Raw genomic sequence first — 13,765 nt, 5'->3', positions numbered from 1 at the left:
TAAAAAACAAATAAGTGGACCTTGAGTAAACCTTTGTTTACCTTTTATATTGATTTAGCGCGTCATCTCTGGGTGGGCGTGGCCGCAGATCCCTGCGCTCTGATTGGTCGGCTGTGCGCTCAGTGCAGTGGTGAGGACGGGTCGTGTTGATCTCAGAAGTCATCATGGCGCTCAGTTCCCCAGTCAAAGGTAAAGAGCTGTCTTCTGCTAACATCACCTAGAAAGCCTACACCCATCACGACAGGCATCGATTAGGAAAGACGAGCGTCCCCTAAACAGCGGCCTCTGTTTTCTCTCCGTTAACATAAAGTGTACCGGCGACCAGCTGCTGCCAGCCATTGAAGCTAACATTTGGAGCTAACATCTGGAGCTAACATCTGGACGGCTACCCATCTGGAGCTAACATCCTCGGAGGCTAACATTGGAGCTAACATTAAACAAGAGCTGTTCAATTAGCTAAAGCCGCAAGCTAAGCTTTATACACCTTTTAAAAAAAATAACACAGCTTTAGCTACTTTCTGTCTCACGTTAAACGTAAAAGTGTGTGTAATTTGTCATTTTCTTATCTCCTGAAGGCGTGCAGCCGCAGCACGATAAGTGGTGAGTTAGTTAGCGAGTGTGCTTCCCGATAAGGACTAGTGTTAGCGACTTGAGCCTGAGCTAGCTTTGTAGCTCTCTAAGCTGTGATCGGGACACACACAGGATGTTCACAGACACACTGCCACTTGTACAATATATCACACTGTGTGATTAAACAGATGTGTTAAACTAGACGAGGATTGTTTTTTCTAGTCTTAACACCTAACTAGATAGTTAACGTGTCTTGTTTGTAGGCCACCGTGAAGATGACATCGTATGATTAGTGTGGCATTGAGTCAGTTGTGTAATATTTGATGCGTATCAGTACAATCAGGTGTCCATAGGGATTTATCTCCAGAGGATCTCACTAGTGATCAGACTGTTTTTGGTATGTTTTCCGTTCTGCTTTGCATTAGACAGTGGATTTTAGTTTTTGCATACAGTTATTTAAAAGAGGTGAGCACACTAGCTGACAAAAGCACCTCAGTGAGTGTTGAAACATGGGAGAGATATGTGAGCTGGTTGGGAATGATCTGACTAAAATATTATCCGGATTCCACATTAAATGTGTCATTTGAAATGGTTGGATGTTCACATTTATATAGCGTATGTTTTTAAATGGGATCCCTTACACGCTGCCTTTCACTGCTAAATATGTTGCGAGGAATCAAGAGCACCAAAACTCTTCTTATGTCGATATGCGACTATGATTGTAAAAGCTTTGTTTTAAAACTGGTTTCTGCTTCTTGCTTAGCTAATGACAGCATTTAGTTTATTTGCCTTCTTCTCCAACAGCAGTGAAATATGGTTTAGAGGAAATACTGCAGATGAAGAAGATATGAAACCCCCTACTGTGTCACTCACTCAGATTGTAGAAATTGGACTAAACTGTTTCTGTTATATGTGTACTTGCAGCTTTTCCCTTAGTGAAAGTGTGTGGCCTTGACTTTCACCTGTGCAGCATTGCGTTGTTCTTTTTTGTGTAAATCACTTGGCCAGTTGCTTTCAAAGCTAGTAACCTGAGCCAGAGTTACAGCCTAATGTCCTGTTGTGAGAGCAGTGAGTAGTGCTGTGCCAAGACTCAGAAGATGACTCTGTCCGTAGGGGCTCAGCACTTGCTTAGCTTCATTTTAACACCACGTCTGAAAGGAGATTTTCATCATTATTAAACAGCTAAAACATAATGTACCAGCATTTCTCTTTTAGCCCAGACCTCCAGCACACATTCTCCTCTCCTGTCTCTACCAATCTGATGACGTAATTGTGTTTCTCCTACAACCAGAGACAATTTTACGAAAATATTTTTGCCTGGCTGCTGCAATTTGTTGTTTCTAACCTTTAGGGTAACCACATCCTGCATGAGCTCACTTTACTACACTTTAAAGACCTCAAAGGAAGGAGTCAGACCAGAGAGATGTTTCTCTTTTCTCTGCGTTTACATTCTGCACCCCCACTGTATTCTTGAGACAAACAGCTCAGCTACTAGTATTAACCACTAATACAGCGTGGTATGTAGTAAACCAATTGTATAGAAACACCATGTGCACAAATGGCACAAATAAAATGGAGGCCTGCTGCCATTTTCTTAGAGACGTGCCTTGTTTTTTTTAGGAGTTCCCCTTTGGGTAGTTGTTAGTAAGGTTAGGCTGGTAAAATAAGAAGGCACAGGGCTTAAGTAAACCTGGATAACCTGCAAGCAGACTAAGTTGGTCCCCTCTGGAAATGACCTGTACTTGTCTGGAATTAAAGTTGTATTGATACATGTTTTTCCCTCTGCAGAGCACCCATATAGCCATCTAACTGACACCCTGCAAGATGGCAGGATCAAGTTCTTCAATCCACAGAAATTAAATGATCCAAGATACGGTGAGTTCAGGCCCTCTGGCTAAAAGAAAGGGCACGCACATTTTAAACCTGCTGTCTGTCGAGACCTTGTGCAGGTAGCATTCATGTGAATGAGATCTGCACGATGTAGATGTAGTATGTATTGTACAATCGAAATCCATCAGCCTTTTGTGTTATACAAGCATCATAATATGGTTGTGTGCATGTGAACGGTCTTATAAAACGTGTTATTTGTAAACATACCTGTAGATGAATGTGTGTAATCAGCTGAGTATAAGAATCGTTGTGTGTTTGTTAACTTAAGAAGAACTTAAGAATGAGCCGTTGTTATCTACAGAGGGAGTGGGCTCTCTTCCACAGACAGTCAGGTTTCTACAGTAACCCAGAACGGACAAACTAAACACGGACTCTAGGTCTTTTACGTTTTTCGTGGGCTTCACGGCCACACACTTGGAACGGGAAGGCGGTGTAATCTGCCACTACTCTGCCCCTAAACCCTACACACTGGACCTTTTTAATTAAACACTGTTTACTGTGGGGAATGAAACCACCCTTTTCTGTTTGCTCTGTGCAGACAAGCTGCCTCTGTCCATCCGTGTCTTACTGGAGGCAGCAATCCGTAACTGTGATGGCTTTTACACAAAAGAGGAAGACGTCCAGAACATACTGGACTGGCAGCAACAGCAGAATAAAGCTGAGGTGCCGTTCTCTCCAGCGCGAGTCCTTCTCCAGGACTTCACGTGAGTTTCATGAGGACTTGGGTAAAATAGCTGATCCACCAGGAGTTTGAATATTAGCTCTTGTGTCATCATGATCTCTCTTTGTGCTCCTTGACATAAACAAGTTCAGTTTCTTCCTGTTAATCCCTGAAGGACGGCTGGGTTTCATTATTTCCCTTCTCCTGGTTTCCTCTGACAGTGGTATTCCTGCCATGGTGGACCTGGCAGCCATGAGGGATGCAGTGGCCAAACATGGCATGGACCCCAACCTGGTCAACCCTAAATGCCCCACAGACCTCATCGTAGACCACTCATTACAGATTGATTATAGCAAATGGTGCGTTTGCGTTTATATTTTCTCTTTATATCTTTTATTGACAGTGAGCTTAAGTAAATGAGAACGTACAGCCAAAAGATAGACACACACTCTTTTTTTTTTTATCCACAGTGCCATACAGAATGCTCCAAACCCGGGTGGAGGGGACGGCCCAAACCAGAGCCACGGCCCTTCACGATCCACGCCCTCCAGGCCTCTGTCCAGAGGAGGCTCACAGTGTGGGGGCCAGCGGGGCTCCTGTAGTAAAACTGCCTGCAGCGACCCTCCAGCCTCCTCGGGTCGATCTCCAGCGTCTGTCCAGCAGATCGAGAATACACCTCTCCTCTGCCCTTTCCACCTGAAGCCTGTGTCTGAGTGAGTGTGACGCAGGACCATTGATACGTGACTTACTCCACAAAGCAGTGAAACATTAGTGTGTACAACACTACTCGTGTAACTGTATCCTGAGATGGAAGAATGAAACCTTTTCAAAATGACACTTTTGTTTGTACAGCTTTAGATCTCCAAACTCTCATTAGAACTTGAAGAATCACAGGTCACCTCTTTTGTTTAAGCCCTTTTTAGAGTTCCTCTTTATCATGATTTGTTCTTTTCTGCAGAACTGATACAGCTATGAAGAATCAGGAAATGGAGCTGACCAGAAACAAAGAGAGGCTTCAGTTCTTTAAGGTACAGCAAAGAGCAGATGTGCTTTTATTACATCATACTATACAATCAGAGGGAGACAAACACTTGTTGTTCAGGGAAATATGCTTAAACAGGGAAACAGTTAGCCTGGCTTTGTGTAGAGGTAGCAAAACCCACCTACCAGCACTTATTTTAATGTGTGTTATTGTGTCTACACAATGCATGCAGGATGCAAAAACAAAACAAAAACACAAGTCACCATTTCATGGGTTTTAGTTCCTTGTTTTCAATTCAGTGTGCTTTGTTGGCATGAGTAGATAATATTTCCAGAGCATTAAGAAATGAGATTGAAAATAAAGTTAGCTGTAACTCTGCAAGAAAAAGAGAATAAGTGTATTTCACAAAATGTCAAACTATTCTTTTGTTTGTTTGGAACAAGGAGCATTTAATGCAGTCTTCATATTAGAAGTAATACGTTCAACAGTATTCAATATTCTGTCGCTTTCAGTGAAAATTTAAAGAACTTGGTCCACTTTTAGAGAACAGAGCAAAGGGTTTGTGCCTTGAGTGAGACACAAAGTTAAATGTTTTTCTAATTATTGCCCTCTTCCTGTCTGTCAACCAAACAGTGGTGTTCAAAAGCATTTAAGAATGTGAACGTAGTTCCTCCGGACGTTGGTGCGGTCCACCAGGTGAATCTGGAGTACCTGTCCAGAGTGATTCAGGTCAGCGACGGTTTCATCTACCCTGACAGTGTGGTGGGAACCGATTCACACACCACCATGATAAATGGCCTGGGCATCCTGGGCTGGGGTAAAGCTTTTTAAGACTTTAACGTTCTTACCAGTTGTTAACGCATTTGTTGTAACCTTTGTGAACTTTACAAGAACTTTCATTTACAACCATGTTTAGTTGTTTTTTTCTTACTCTTCCGAGTGGCTGGGGAAATAAAATAGCTGCTATTCAGGGATAGTAATCACAGTTTCTGTTGATTCACTCTACAGTGCAATCTTTGTTCAGTAAGAATGATTTCATTTTGTCTGCTTTCCTCCACCAGGTGTTGGGGGAATCGAGTCAGAAGCTGTGATGCTGGGCCAGCCAGTGTCTCTGACCCTTCCTCAGGTGGTGGGCTGTAAACTGGTGGGCACCATCAACCCCCTGACCACCTCCATAGACATCGTCCTCGGCATCACAAAGGTAACACTGCTTTGCTGTACTTTCTGTGTTATTAGGACTTCACACATGTTCCAGCGAGGCACACACAGTGGAGGACAATCAGAATACCACTAGATATAAGAATCATTTCACAGTTGTACATTTTTGAATCATAGAAAAGAAACTTGGCAAGGAATTGATTAGGGCTATACAGAATAGTTTGAAGCTTTATTCAAGACATTGACATTTAAATTCTGAATCAACATTCGAATGCCGCACAGGTCGGGAATGTAGCGACCACGTACCATAGCTGTCTCCGTCTCACTCCTCTGCTGTCGGCCTGTATAAAGAGCTGCCGGTGTGTGTATCTGTTTGACTGAGGGCAGGGAAGAGAGAGGACACAGCACAAACAGGATGAAGCGTGGCTGTGGCTCCTTCCCGCAGAGTTATGTGGAGGTGTGGCTGTGGGTTTTTATTGTGCTTTTGAACATGGCCGCTGTTTATTTCTCTGATTCACTGCGACGGCGAGAGATGTTTAAAGCTTCATTCGAAAACCTCAATAGACGCCTCAAATGTAACAAAAAAAACAACATTTGGTACAGCCCTCGAGTTTATTTTATTTCTATTTGTTTACAGGAAAAACCTTTCTTTTACTGTGTACTTATGTATCATATGCATTGATATTTCCAGCACTTGCGACAAGCTGGGATCGCTGGGAAGTTTGTAGAGTTTTTTGGACCTGGCGTCTCCCAGCTCTCAGCTCCTGACCGAACCACCATTGCCAACATGTGCCCAGAGTACAACGCCACTGTCAGCTTCTTCCCTGTCGACCAGGTCACACTCAGGCACTTTAAAAAGACAAGTGAGTCACTCAAAATGGTGGTTTATGCAGTCCAAGTTATTTTTTATTCTTACATTTTCAAGCTGAATTTACTGGGTATTTACTGCTATGTGTCCATGTTCAGAAATAGTAGTTAGTTAGTTAATTAGCATTTTTTGGGTTGTTAACTAATGTGTCATAATTTCCTTTCAGATTTCACCCAGGAAAAACTTGAATTGCTGGAGTCTTACATGAAGGCTGTAAAACTTTTACGAAGCTATGAAGATCCCTCAGAAGACCCCGAGTATTCTGAGGTAATGTATCAAAGCTTGTTGTGAATCCTCAGAGGATAAACAGATAGATGAGTGACAGTCATCGTTTTGCTTGATTACGCAGAATCAGAGATTTTTAAATTCCCCTTTTTGTGTAATGATGATTAAAATTGCCTCATGATAGCCATATTTGCAAAAATTACAAATTTAAAAGCATTCATCCACGTGCAGGTGATTGAGATCAACCTGAGTTCCATGGTGCCCTACGTGAGCGGACCCAAGAGGCCACAGGACAGAGTGGCAGTCAGCAGCATGAAAGAAGACTTCCAGAGTTGTCTTGATGAGAAGGTAACATAAAAAAACACAATAAACATTCTGCCAGTCTTCAGTATAACTCAATCAGATATTTGGGTTTAGGTTCAGGGTTATGCCGGCGATACATTGTTGACATCTTTATGTTATCTGACCGTTATCTAACAAGGAATTTGCTTTCCTCGGTTTCCCTGAAGGTCGGCTTCAAAGGCTTCCACATCTCTAAGGAGAAGCAGGACATCCGGGTTCCTTTCCTGCACTGCGGTCAAGAGTATCAGCTGGCCCACGGCTCGGTGGTCATTGCTGCTGTTATCAGCTGCACCAACAACTGCAACCCGTCGGTCATGCTGACTGCAGGTAAAGCCCTCAGTGAGAAGATGTCGATATGATCAGATTTCCCCTGAATGTCATCTAGTCATCTCATCTTTTTGGTGTCACATTTTAATTTACATAATTTACATACATTCCTTCCAGCATGAATCTAATTATAGTTGCACTCTCACCTTATTGCAGATTACATATGTACATATTTTTTCTTTTCTGTTACTTACAAGAAGTAGTATTCTGCTTTGTGATACTTCACTTCTCTGCGTGGCTTCTTACCACAGGCACATTTGCATAACGCAGCTGTTTTCGTGATTGACAGGTCTACTGGCCAAGAAGGCTGTGGAGGCCGGGCTTGTCGTCAAGCCTTATATTCGGACCAGCCTGGCTCCTGGAAGTGGCATGGTCACTCACTACCTCAATACCAGTGGAGTCCTGCCGTACTTTAGCCAGCTGGGGTAAGGATGAGGAAGGACACACAGATTACCCCTTTTAACACCAGGGCAGTGACCTGGGATGAACCTACATATGCAGTTTAAGTCCTTTGATATCAGTGAGGGCACCAGAAACACCTCTTTGTGTAATGCAGTACACTTCGAAAGCACCACAAACTACATCGTCCAAAATGCCCACACGGTGTAATGAACTCCTCTCTCAAACTGTTTTAACAAAAATTGAACGTTATAACCTTTGTGAAGATTTTACTGCAGGACTGTTGTATAAGACTGAATTGGTTTTAGTGTACCTAATAAAAACTATTATTATTAGTATTTTTATTGTAATCATACAGTAGGTTGTACTCTCTCTACCATAAATTCTGTTCTTCTGGAGTGTGTTGCACCGAATATAAAATCCAACAATAAGCTTGCGTCTAAAGTTATTAGTAACTAGAAAATGTGAGACTAGTGATTTACTAACTTGGGTTGCTTAGTTTTGTGGGGTAGATTTTAGGTATTTTGGTGCATAATGTTCATAATAATCATAGTAAGAGAAAAGACACATAACTCTGAATGATTTAATTTCCTCCCAAACACTGTTTTCCTTCCTTCTCTCCACAGGTTCGAGGTGATAGGTTATGGCTGTGCCACCTGTGTAGGGAACACGGCTCCGTTACCAGAAACTGTCGTGGATGCAATTAAACAGGTGAGATCTCCGTAATGCTAAAGTGGTATTGGTTAAAAAAAAAAAATAAAATTAAAACTGCCTCTCACAACAATCAAATCTTGATAATCTGTTGTGTTTAGGGAGACCTGGTGGCCTGCGGTGTTCTATCTGGCAACAGGCACTTTGAAGGCCGCCTGTGTGACTGCGTGCGGGCAAACTACCTGGCCTCCCCTCCCCTGGTGGTGGCCTATGCTCTTGCGGGCACTGTAGGAATCGACTTTGAGAAGGAGCCTCTGGGTAAGGAAGGCAGGAACTCTCTTAAGCTGCTCCTCTAAAACCTGAAGCTCACTGGATAATGTTCCTTCAGTGAACAATTCATGATTCATTGTCTTGTACAGACTTGCAGCAGCCGTAGAACAGGTGACAACAGTGTGGGTAGTTAAGTCGAAACCAGTGTGTTATCTGGTAGTAATCTGGTTTTTTATATACAATCAGTTCAGTTTGTAAGTCTGAATATATTACACACTGCCAAATTCTTGTGATGAAAAGTGTTTATGGGACTGCGCAGATGTTGACAGCTGTGTTTTATTATTGACACTGTTTTTGCTAACTTTGAGCATCCTGTTGTCGGTGCAGGTGTGACTTCAGAGGGGAAGGAGGTGTACCTCTGTGACATCTGGCCGTCCAGGGAGGAGGTCCAACAGACTGAAGAGGACACAGTCATCTCCTCCATTTTTAAGGATCTTAGAGGAAGGATGGAGGTGAGGGCATGATCTGTCTTTTTTCCCTTTGTGTATGCCCAATGTCGTCTTCATTTAATTCAAGTGACTTCACGATGTTCTAAATGTTTTTTTGTTCCCACTGTGCTCTCTCTCTCCAGCAAGGGAACACATTTTGGAACAACATTGAATGTCCAGATTCTGTGGTTTTCCCCTGGGATCATAAGTCCACATATATCCGTTCGCCGTCTTTCTTTAGCAAGTTGGTAAGTCATCCGTGTGTGTCTGCTGTTTCTCCTGATTTCACATATCAGAGTACGTACAGCAGCAGTTTACATAATAAGTGCTCATCTTTTGTCTCAGAGTAAAGAGGTGCCACCTCCTCAGTCGATAGAGAACGCTCATGTCTTACTGTTCCTCGGGGACAAAGTCACCACGGACCACATCTCACCAGCCGGCAGCATTGCCAGGGTCAGCGCCGCCGCCAAGTACCTGCAGAGCAAACGGTCAGTTTCAGATCAGACGGCAGGAAGATCAGAACTTTAATATTACAAAAATCTCACCACATGGTCTATTTATTAGCTGTTATAACAAAATCTTATTTCACTGAATGAAATCTCAGGACACGTTCACAAATAGTAGTAGATGACTCACCATATTATAGAGTAATATGGTGAGTCATGATAAACTATTAGAAGTCCAGACTAGAGAATACTAGACTCACAAAGCGTCTGCATCACCGTTCTAAATTAAGAGACCACGTATTTTGGTTGTTACCAGGCAATAATAAAGGAATAATAAAGTTGATTTATTTATACATTTATGGCCAGGTTGGTGAAGCCAATCCAAATTGTGCCTAGAAATATGATGAACAGTCTTGTTAATGACAACTACAAAAGTTAATTGTGAAGTTTTTTGTATAACTAAAATTGAAATGTTGCATTTGTATGCATGTATTTTCATTGAATAAATATTGAAAGATATAATGTGAATGGCATCTGTTTGTACAGTCTGTTGTCTGAATATGTCAACAAAATATGCACTTATTGTCACTGAACACTGCTTTTTGTTTATCCGTGCGCAGTGTCAGCTTTATTTACCTCTCACTCTCCTCTCTTGCTCAGCCTGACACCGCGGGAGTTTAACTCGTATGGCGCTCGCAGAGGGAACGACGCAGTGATGACCAGAGGCACCTTCGCCAGCATCAAGCTCCAAAATCGATTCATCGGCAAACCGGGCCCTAAGACTTGGCACATTCCTTCAGGCCAGACGGTGAGTGTAAACCTCTTTAAGACCAGTAACCTATGGGTGGATTCAAATACAGTTTTTCACCTTTGACCAAGATATGTAGTTTTTTGAACGTATTGACTAATACAAGCACTGCACGAGCATTGTGTGTGCCAAGCATTGTCACTTTCTGCACGTTCAGACCAGACTAACTGGCTTGTTTTGCAGTTTCAGATCTACTGCTAATAACATGTCTCTTCCTGTTTGTCTGATCAGTTGGATGTCTTCGAGGCAGCCGAACGCTATCAGAGAGACGGCATTCCCCTCATCATCCTGGCAGGGAAAGACTACGGCTCTGGAAACTCCAGGGACTGGGTAGCCAAAGGACCATACCTGCTGGTAAACTGCAGCACCCACACTTCATTTAACTTGGGACGCTTTCCTCACAGTGGTTACATTTGAATAATAAACTATCAATTTTAACGAATGCCTCACTTGTTTGTGCCTTACGCTTGTTTCTCTGCGGTCCGTAGGGTGTACGTGCAGTCATTGCTGAGAGCTTTGAGAAGCTGCACAAGAACCAGCTGGTGGGAATGGGCATCATGCCGCTCCAGTTCTTGCCCGACCAGAATGCGGACTCACTGGAGCTCAGCGGGAAGGAGAGGTTCACCATCACCCTGCCAGACAGCCTGAGCCCGAGGCAGCAGCTCACTGTCAAGGTAGGAAACAGGAATGCAAGAGGCATTCAGCACTGATTTATCCTGGTCAAATAAAATGTATTTAATTGATATTACTCTTTGTGGAGGTCAAGATGTATTAAATTATTTATATTTTTTACTAAGCACCGTAATTTTCAGAATTCAAAGATGAATATATATATAATAAAAATAATATAATATAACTTTTATTTCCATAAATGTTGGTTCAGTTATTTGCCATATTTTGACACTTTTTCCAAATCAAATAAGTTAAAGTACTCAACAATGATTTCCAAATAATATTTAACTAAATTAAACTGAGAGTGATTGATTTTTGGGCACAAAGGGCCAGAAAAAAAACACGGCCATAATGAGATTTTATTGACTTTATAAATCTGTTAAGTTTAATTTATGTAATTCACATGACACAAAGCTCGCATTGTAGTTGTGTTTATGTCCACCGGAAGAATTTAAGTCCATTCACTATGTTATAAAAAAAATATCTCACCCTTTAGCTGCTAATTGTTTGACTGCCATCACCAGCTAGTCACTAACGTAGTCAGCCTGCAGTATTGATGAACCATACAATAAATGTGCTCTAAAACCAAAACAATAAGGTCAAAGAGGCTAAAAAGCTCAGTAAAGCTGGATATATTGGTGATAAATATCAGTCCCTTTCACATTACACACAGCCATTTCAATTCAGTGTTAATATAAAACACACCCAGCTTGATATTGTGTGTTCTTTGAGGAGGAAACTTGTATTTGCTGACTCAAACAATCACCAGATTCTTGTCTTTCTTTTCTAACCAAGCTTTGCTTTAGTTATGTTATCAGTTATAGTATTTATTAGGGAGCAGTGACACCTCCAATAATTGTAAAATATCCTAAATCCAGAACAATGGCATGTTAATAAAAGCACTTTGATGAAAGGTTTAGTGAACGTTTTTTCTGTGCTGTCTTGCAGACTAGCGAAGGAAAGTCCTTCTTCGTCACCGCACTGTTTGACACCGAGATGGACATTATCTTTTTCCGACACGGAGGGCACCTTAGATACGTTGCTCGGACTTTGCTCTGAAACACCCCGCGACCCGGTCCCAAGCCTGCTGAATGTGCCCGAGGTTCATGAACAGCAGCCCTCATCATGTTACCTGTTTGTCTTCAGCATGAATGAAAATCGGAGCAACGGGAAGGCTGACGATTTGCCCGCTCGAGCTGGACGAACGTCTCCAGACTTTTCGGGAGTCGCGAAACGTCAGTTTTCAGTCCCGTTCCTGAACTGCTTCTCCATCACTACACATGGCTGTTTCATTTTCAGCAGCAGCGTTTCTCCTCACAAGACAGTCAAAACAAGCAGAGGAAGCGGTGACATTCACTCAGCAAGGATATTGTACCCTAGACGACCTTTGAACATTGTTTCTTTTTGTGTGTTTTACTGTTGGAGAGTGCTGAGGGGGACATTTCTTTCATCGAGGACTTGAGCCGAGAGGAAATGGATCCTGCCAAGGAAGGCTAACATGGTGCTAGGTACTACAGCATGAATACATTGGTGTTTTTAGGGTGCAATATAGCCGTATTTTCCCAAACATCCAGGTAAATTGTCTAATTTTGTGAATTGCAGAAATTTGCAGAATTGATGTCAGTTGCCCATATTTCTTATTGGGGCCAAACACTCTTGTGTAAATTAAAGTTCTGTTAATATTTCTTTTAATCAAATTTGCCTTTTGCAAAAAGTACAATTTTCTCCTTATTCACTCAACTTTTATTATCATGTGGAAAATGTGAAATCCCTTTTTGCTGTTGCTTGTATCACTAAGCTCCCTACATGAAGATGTCTCCTACTACAACTGGCAGTCCTCTGCATTACATTAAAGGTAAATTATAAAAGTTTTTCGGACTAAAGAATCCGTTAATGTCTATCCACAAAACAGCAGGTGCTTCTAACAGTCTGAGAATACATTCAGTGTCTGTACCCAAAGTATAACTCTAGAAGTGTTCTCAAAGTGAGTTATTAGTAAAACACCTGGTGCTGAGGTGAACCTTAGCTGTAGTTACACTTGTCATTTTGATTCTTTTAGATTGAAACCCACAGATTGTGTGAGCTCACACGCCTTAATCGCCTTAATCACCTGAATGGATTTTACTTCTGTATCCTGTTACCGTGTTCAATCTCCCTCCGCAGCCTGAGCCCGACTCCCGCCGCGTTATTAGCACTAATATTTATTCAAAGGGGAACAGTACATATTGTTAAGTATTGCATAAGTATGTTAATGAGGAGGAGTACTACTGCATATGTGAAAAGCATTTTGTTGCTCCAACAGGAACTGCCTGAAATCTGAGAAACAACTTCTATTTTAAACAGACTTATCTACTCAGAATCTCAATTCTGAGGCTGTTCTGGAAATAGTTTTCTAATAAATACCCATATCAACTTCTGGTTAGTCCCGCCCATTCAGAGTAAAGATACAAATAATAATAAATAAATAAAATACAGATCATTGAAGAGATACAGATAATCGTGCACTCTGCACAGAGCCGTTTTCATGCTAAGCTAATCTAACCGGCTGCTGCCTATATAGCTTAACATTGTACATACACACATATATTGTCTCATCTGACTGTATTTCTTTACACAGTCTCATTTAAACAAGTGGACCGATAACCGGTTGGCACAATGTGAAGGTAAAAGCTGCTTTGAAGTGACAAGTGTAATCATAGCGCTTCATCCCCTCGGCATCTCTCCTGCCGCTGTGTGATGATGCATCCGTTCACTTTCACCTGTCAAGACTTATTACATCATGCAAAAGCTCCTTGCATGAAGAGATTGTTCAAATTCATCCAAGGGAGAAATGACTGATAATCAGTGCTTCATCGTTCACCATCTCATACTGCAGTTTGAACTGACTGAGGTGAATAATAAGTGAAAGGAGAGCAGCCCTGCCTTTAATACAGGTATTCTTTAGTTTAGGATCCATTGCAATGTATTGAGGTACTGGAAATGGAGATCTGAAATCATTCTTTTTGTGT

The 13,765-nt window shown here is 41.9% G+C and overlaps 1 protein-coding gene across 1 annotated transcript in view; it reads left to right on the top strand.

Annotated features, from left to right (window-relative positions):
• The window catches only part of ireb2 (iron-responsive element binding protein 2), a gene marked incomplete in the record, with an annotated part of 15,164 nt that overhangs the window by 683 nt on the left and 716 nt on the right, over window positions 1-13,765 (top strand). The window contains 22 exon segments of the mRNA XM_035664679.1: window positions 59-189; window positions 2,359-2,445; window positions 2,999-3,164; window positions 3,343-3,480; window positions 3,592-3,834; window positions 4,080-4,149; window positions 4,737-4,920; window positions 5,165-5,304; window positions 5,953-6,124; window positions 6,296-6,396; window positions 6,586-6,702; window positions 6,864-7,023; window positions 7,313-7,448; window positions 8,049-8,133; window positions 8,235-8,391; window positions 8,731-8,855; window positions 8,975-9,079; window positions 9,177-9,319; window positions 9,938-10,085; window positions 10,317-10,439; window positions 10,574-10,759; window positions 11,706-13,765. Of these exon segments, the coding sequence (XP_035520572.1) occupies window positions 165-189; window positions 2,359-2,445; window positions 2,999-3,164; window positions 3,343-3,480; window positions 3,592-3,834; window positions 4,080-4,149; window positions 4,737-4,920; window positions 5,165-5,304; window positions 5,953-6,124; window positions 6,296-6,396; window positions 6,586-6,702; window positions 6,864-7,023; window positions 7,313-7,448; window positions 8,049-8,133; window positions 8,235-8,391; window positions 8,731-8,855; window positions 8,975-9,079; window positions 9,177-9,319; window positions 9,938-10,085; window positions 10,317-10,439; window positions 10,574-10,759; window positions 11,706-11,816 (2,922 nt within the window).

Source organism: Morone saxatilis, unplaced genomic scaffold, assembly GCF_004916995.1.
Source record: "Morone saxatilis isolate NCDOM2014 unplaced genomic scaffold, NCSU_SB_2.0 Contig2, whole genome shotgun sequence".
NCBI classification, from domain to species: domain Eukaryota; kingdom Metazoa; phylum Chordata; class Actinopteri; family Moronidae; genus Morone; species Morone saxatilis.
The sequence above is the reverse complement of the archived record's forward strand: the minus strand, read 5'-3'. Positions and strand labels throughout refer to the sequence as shown.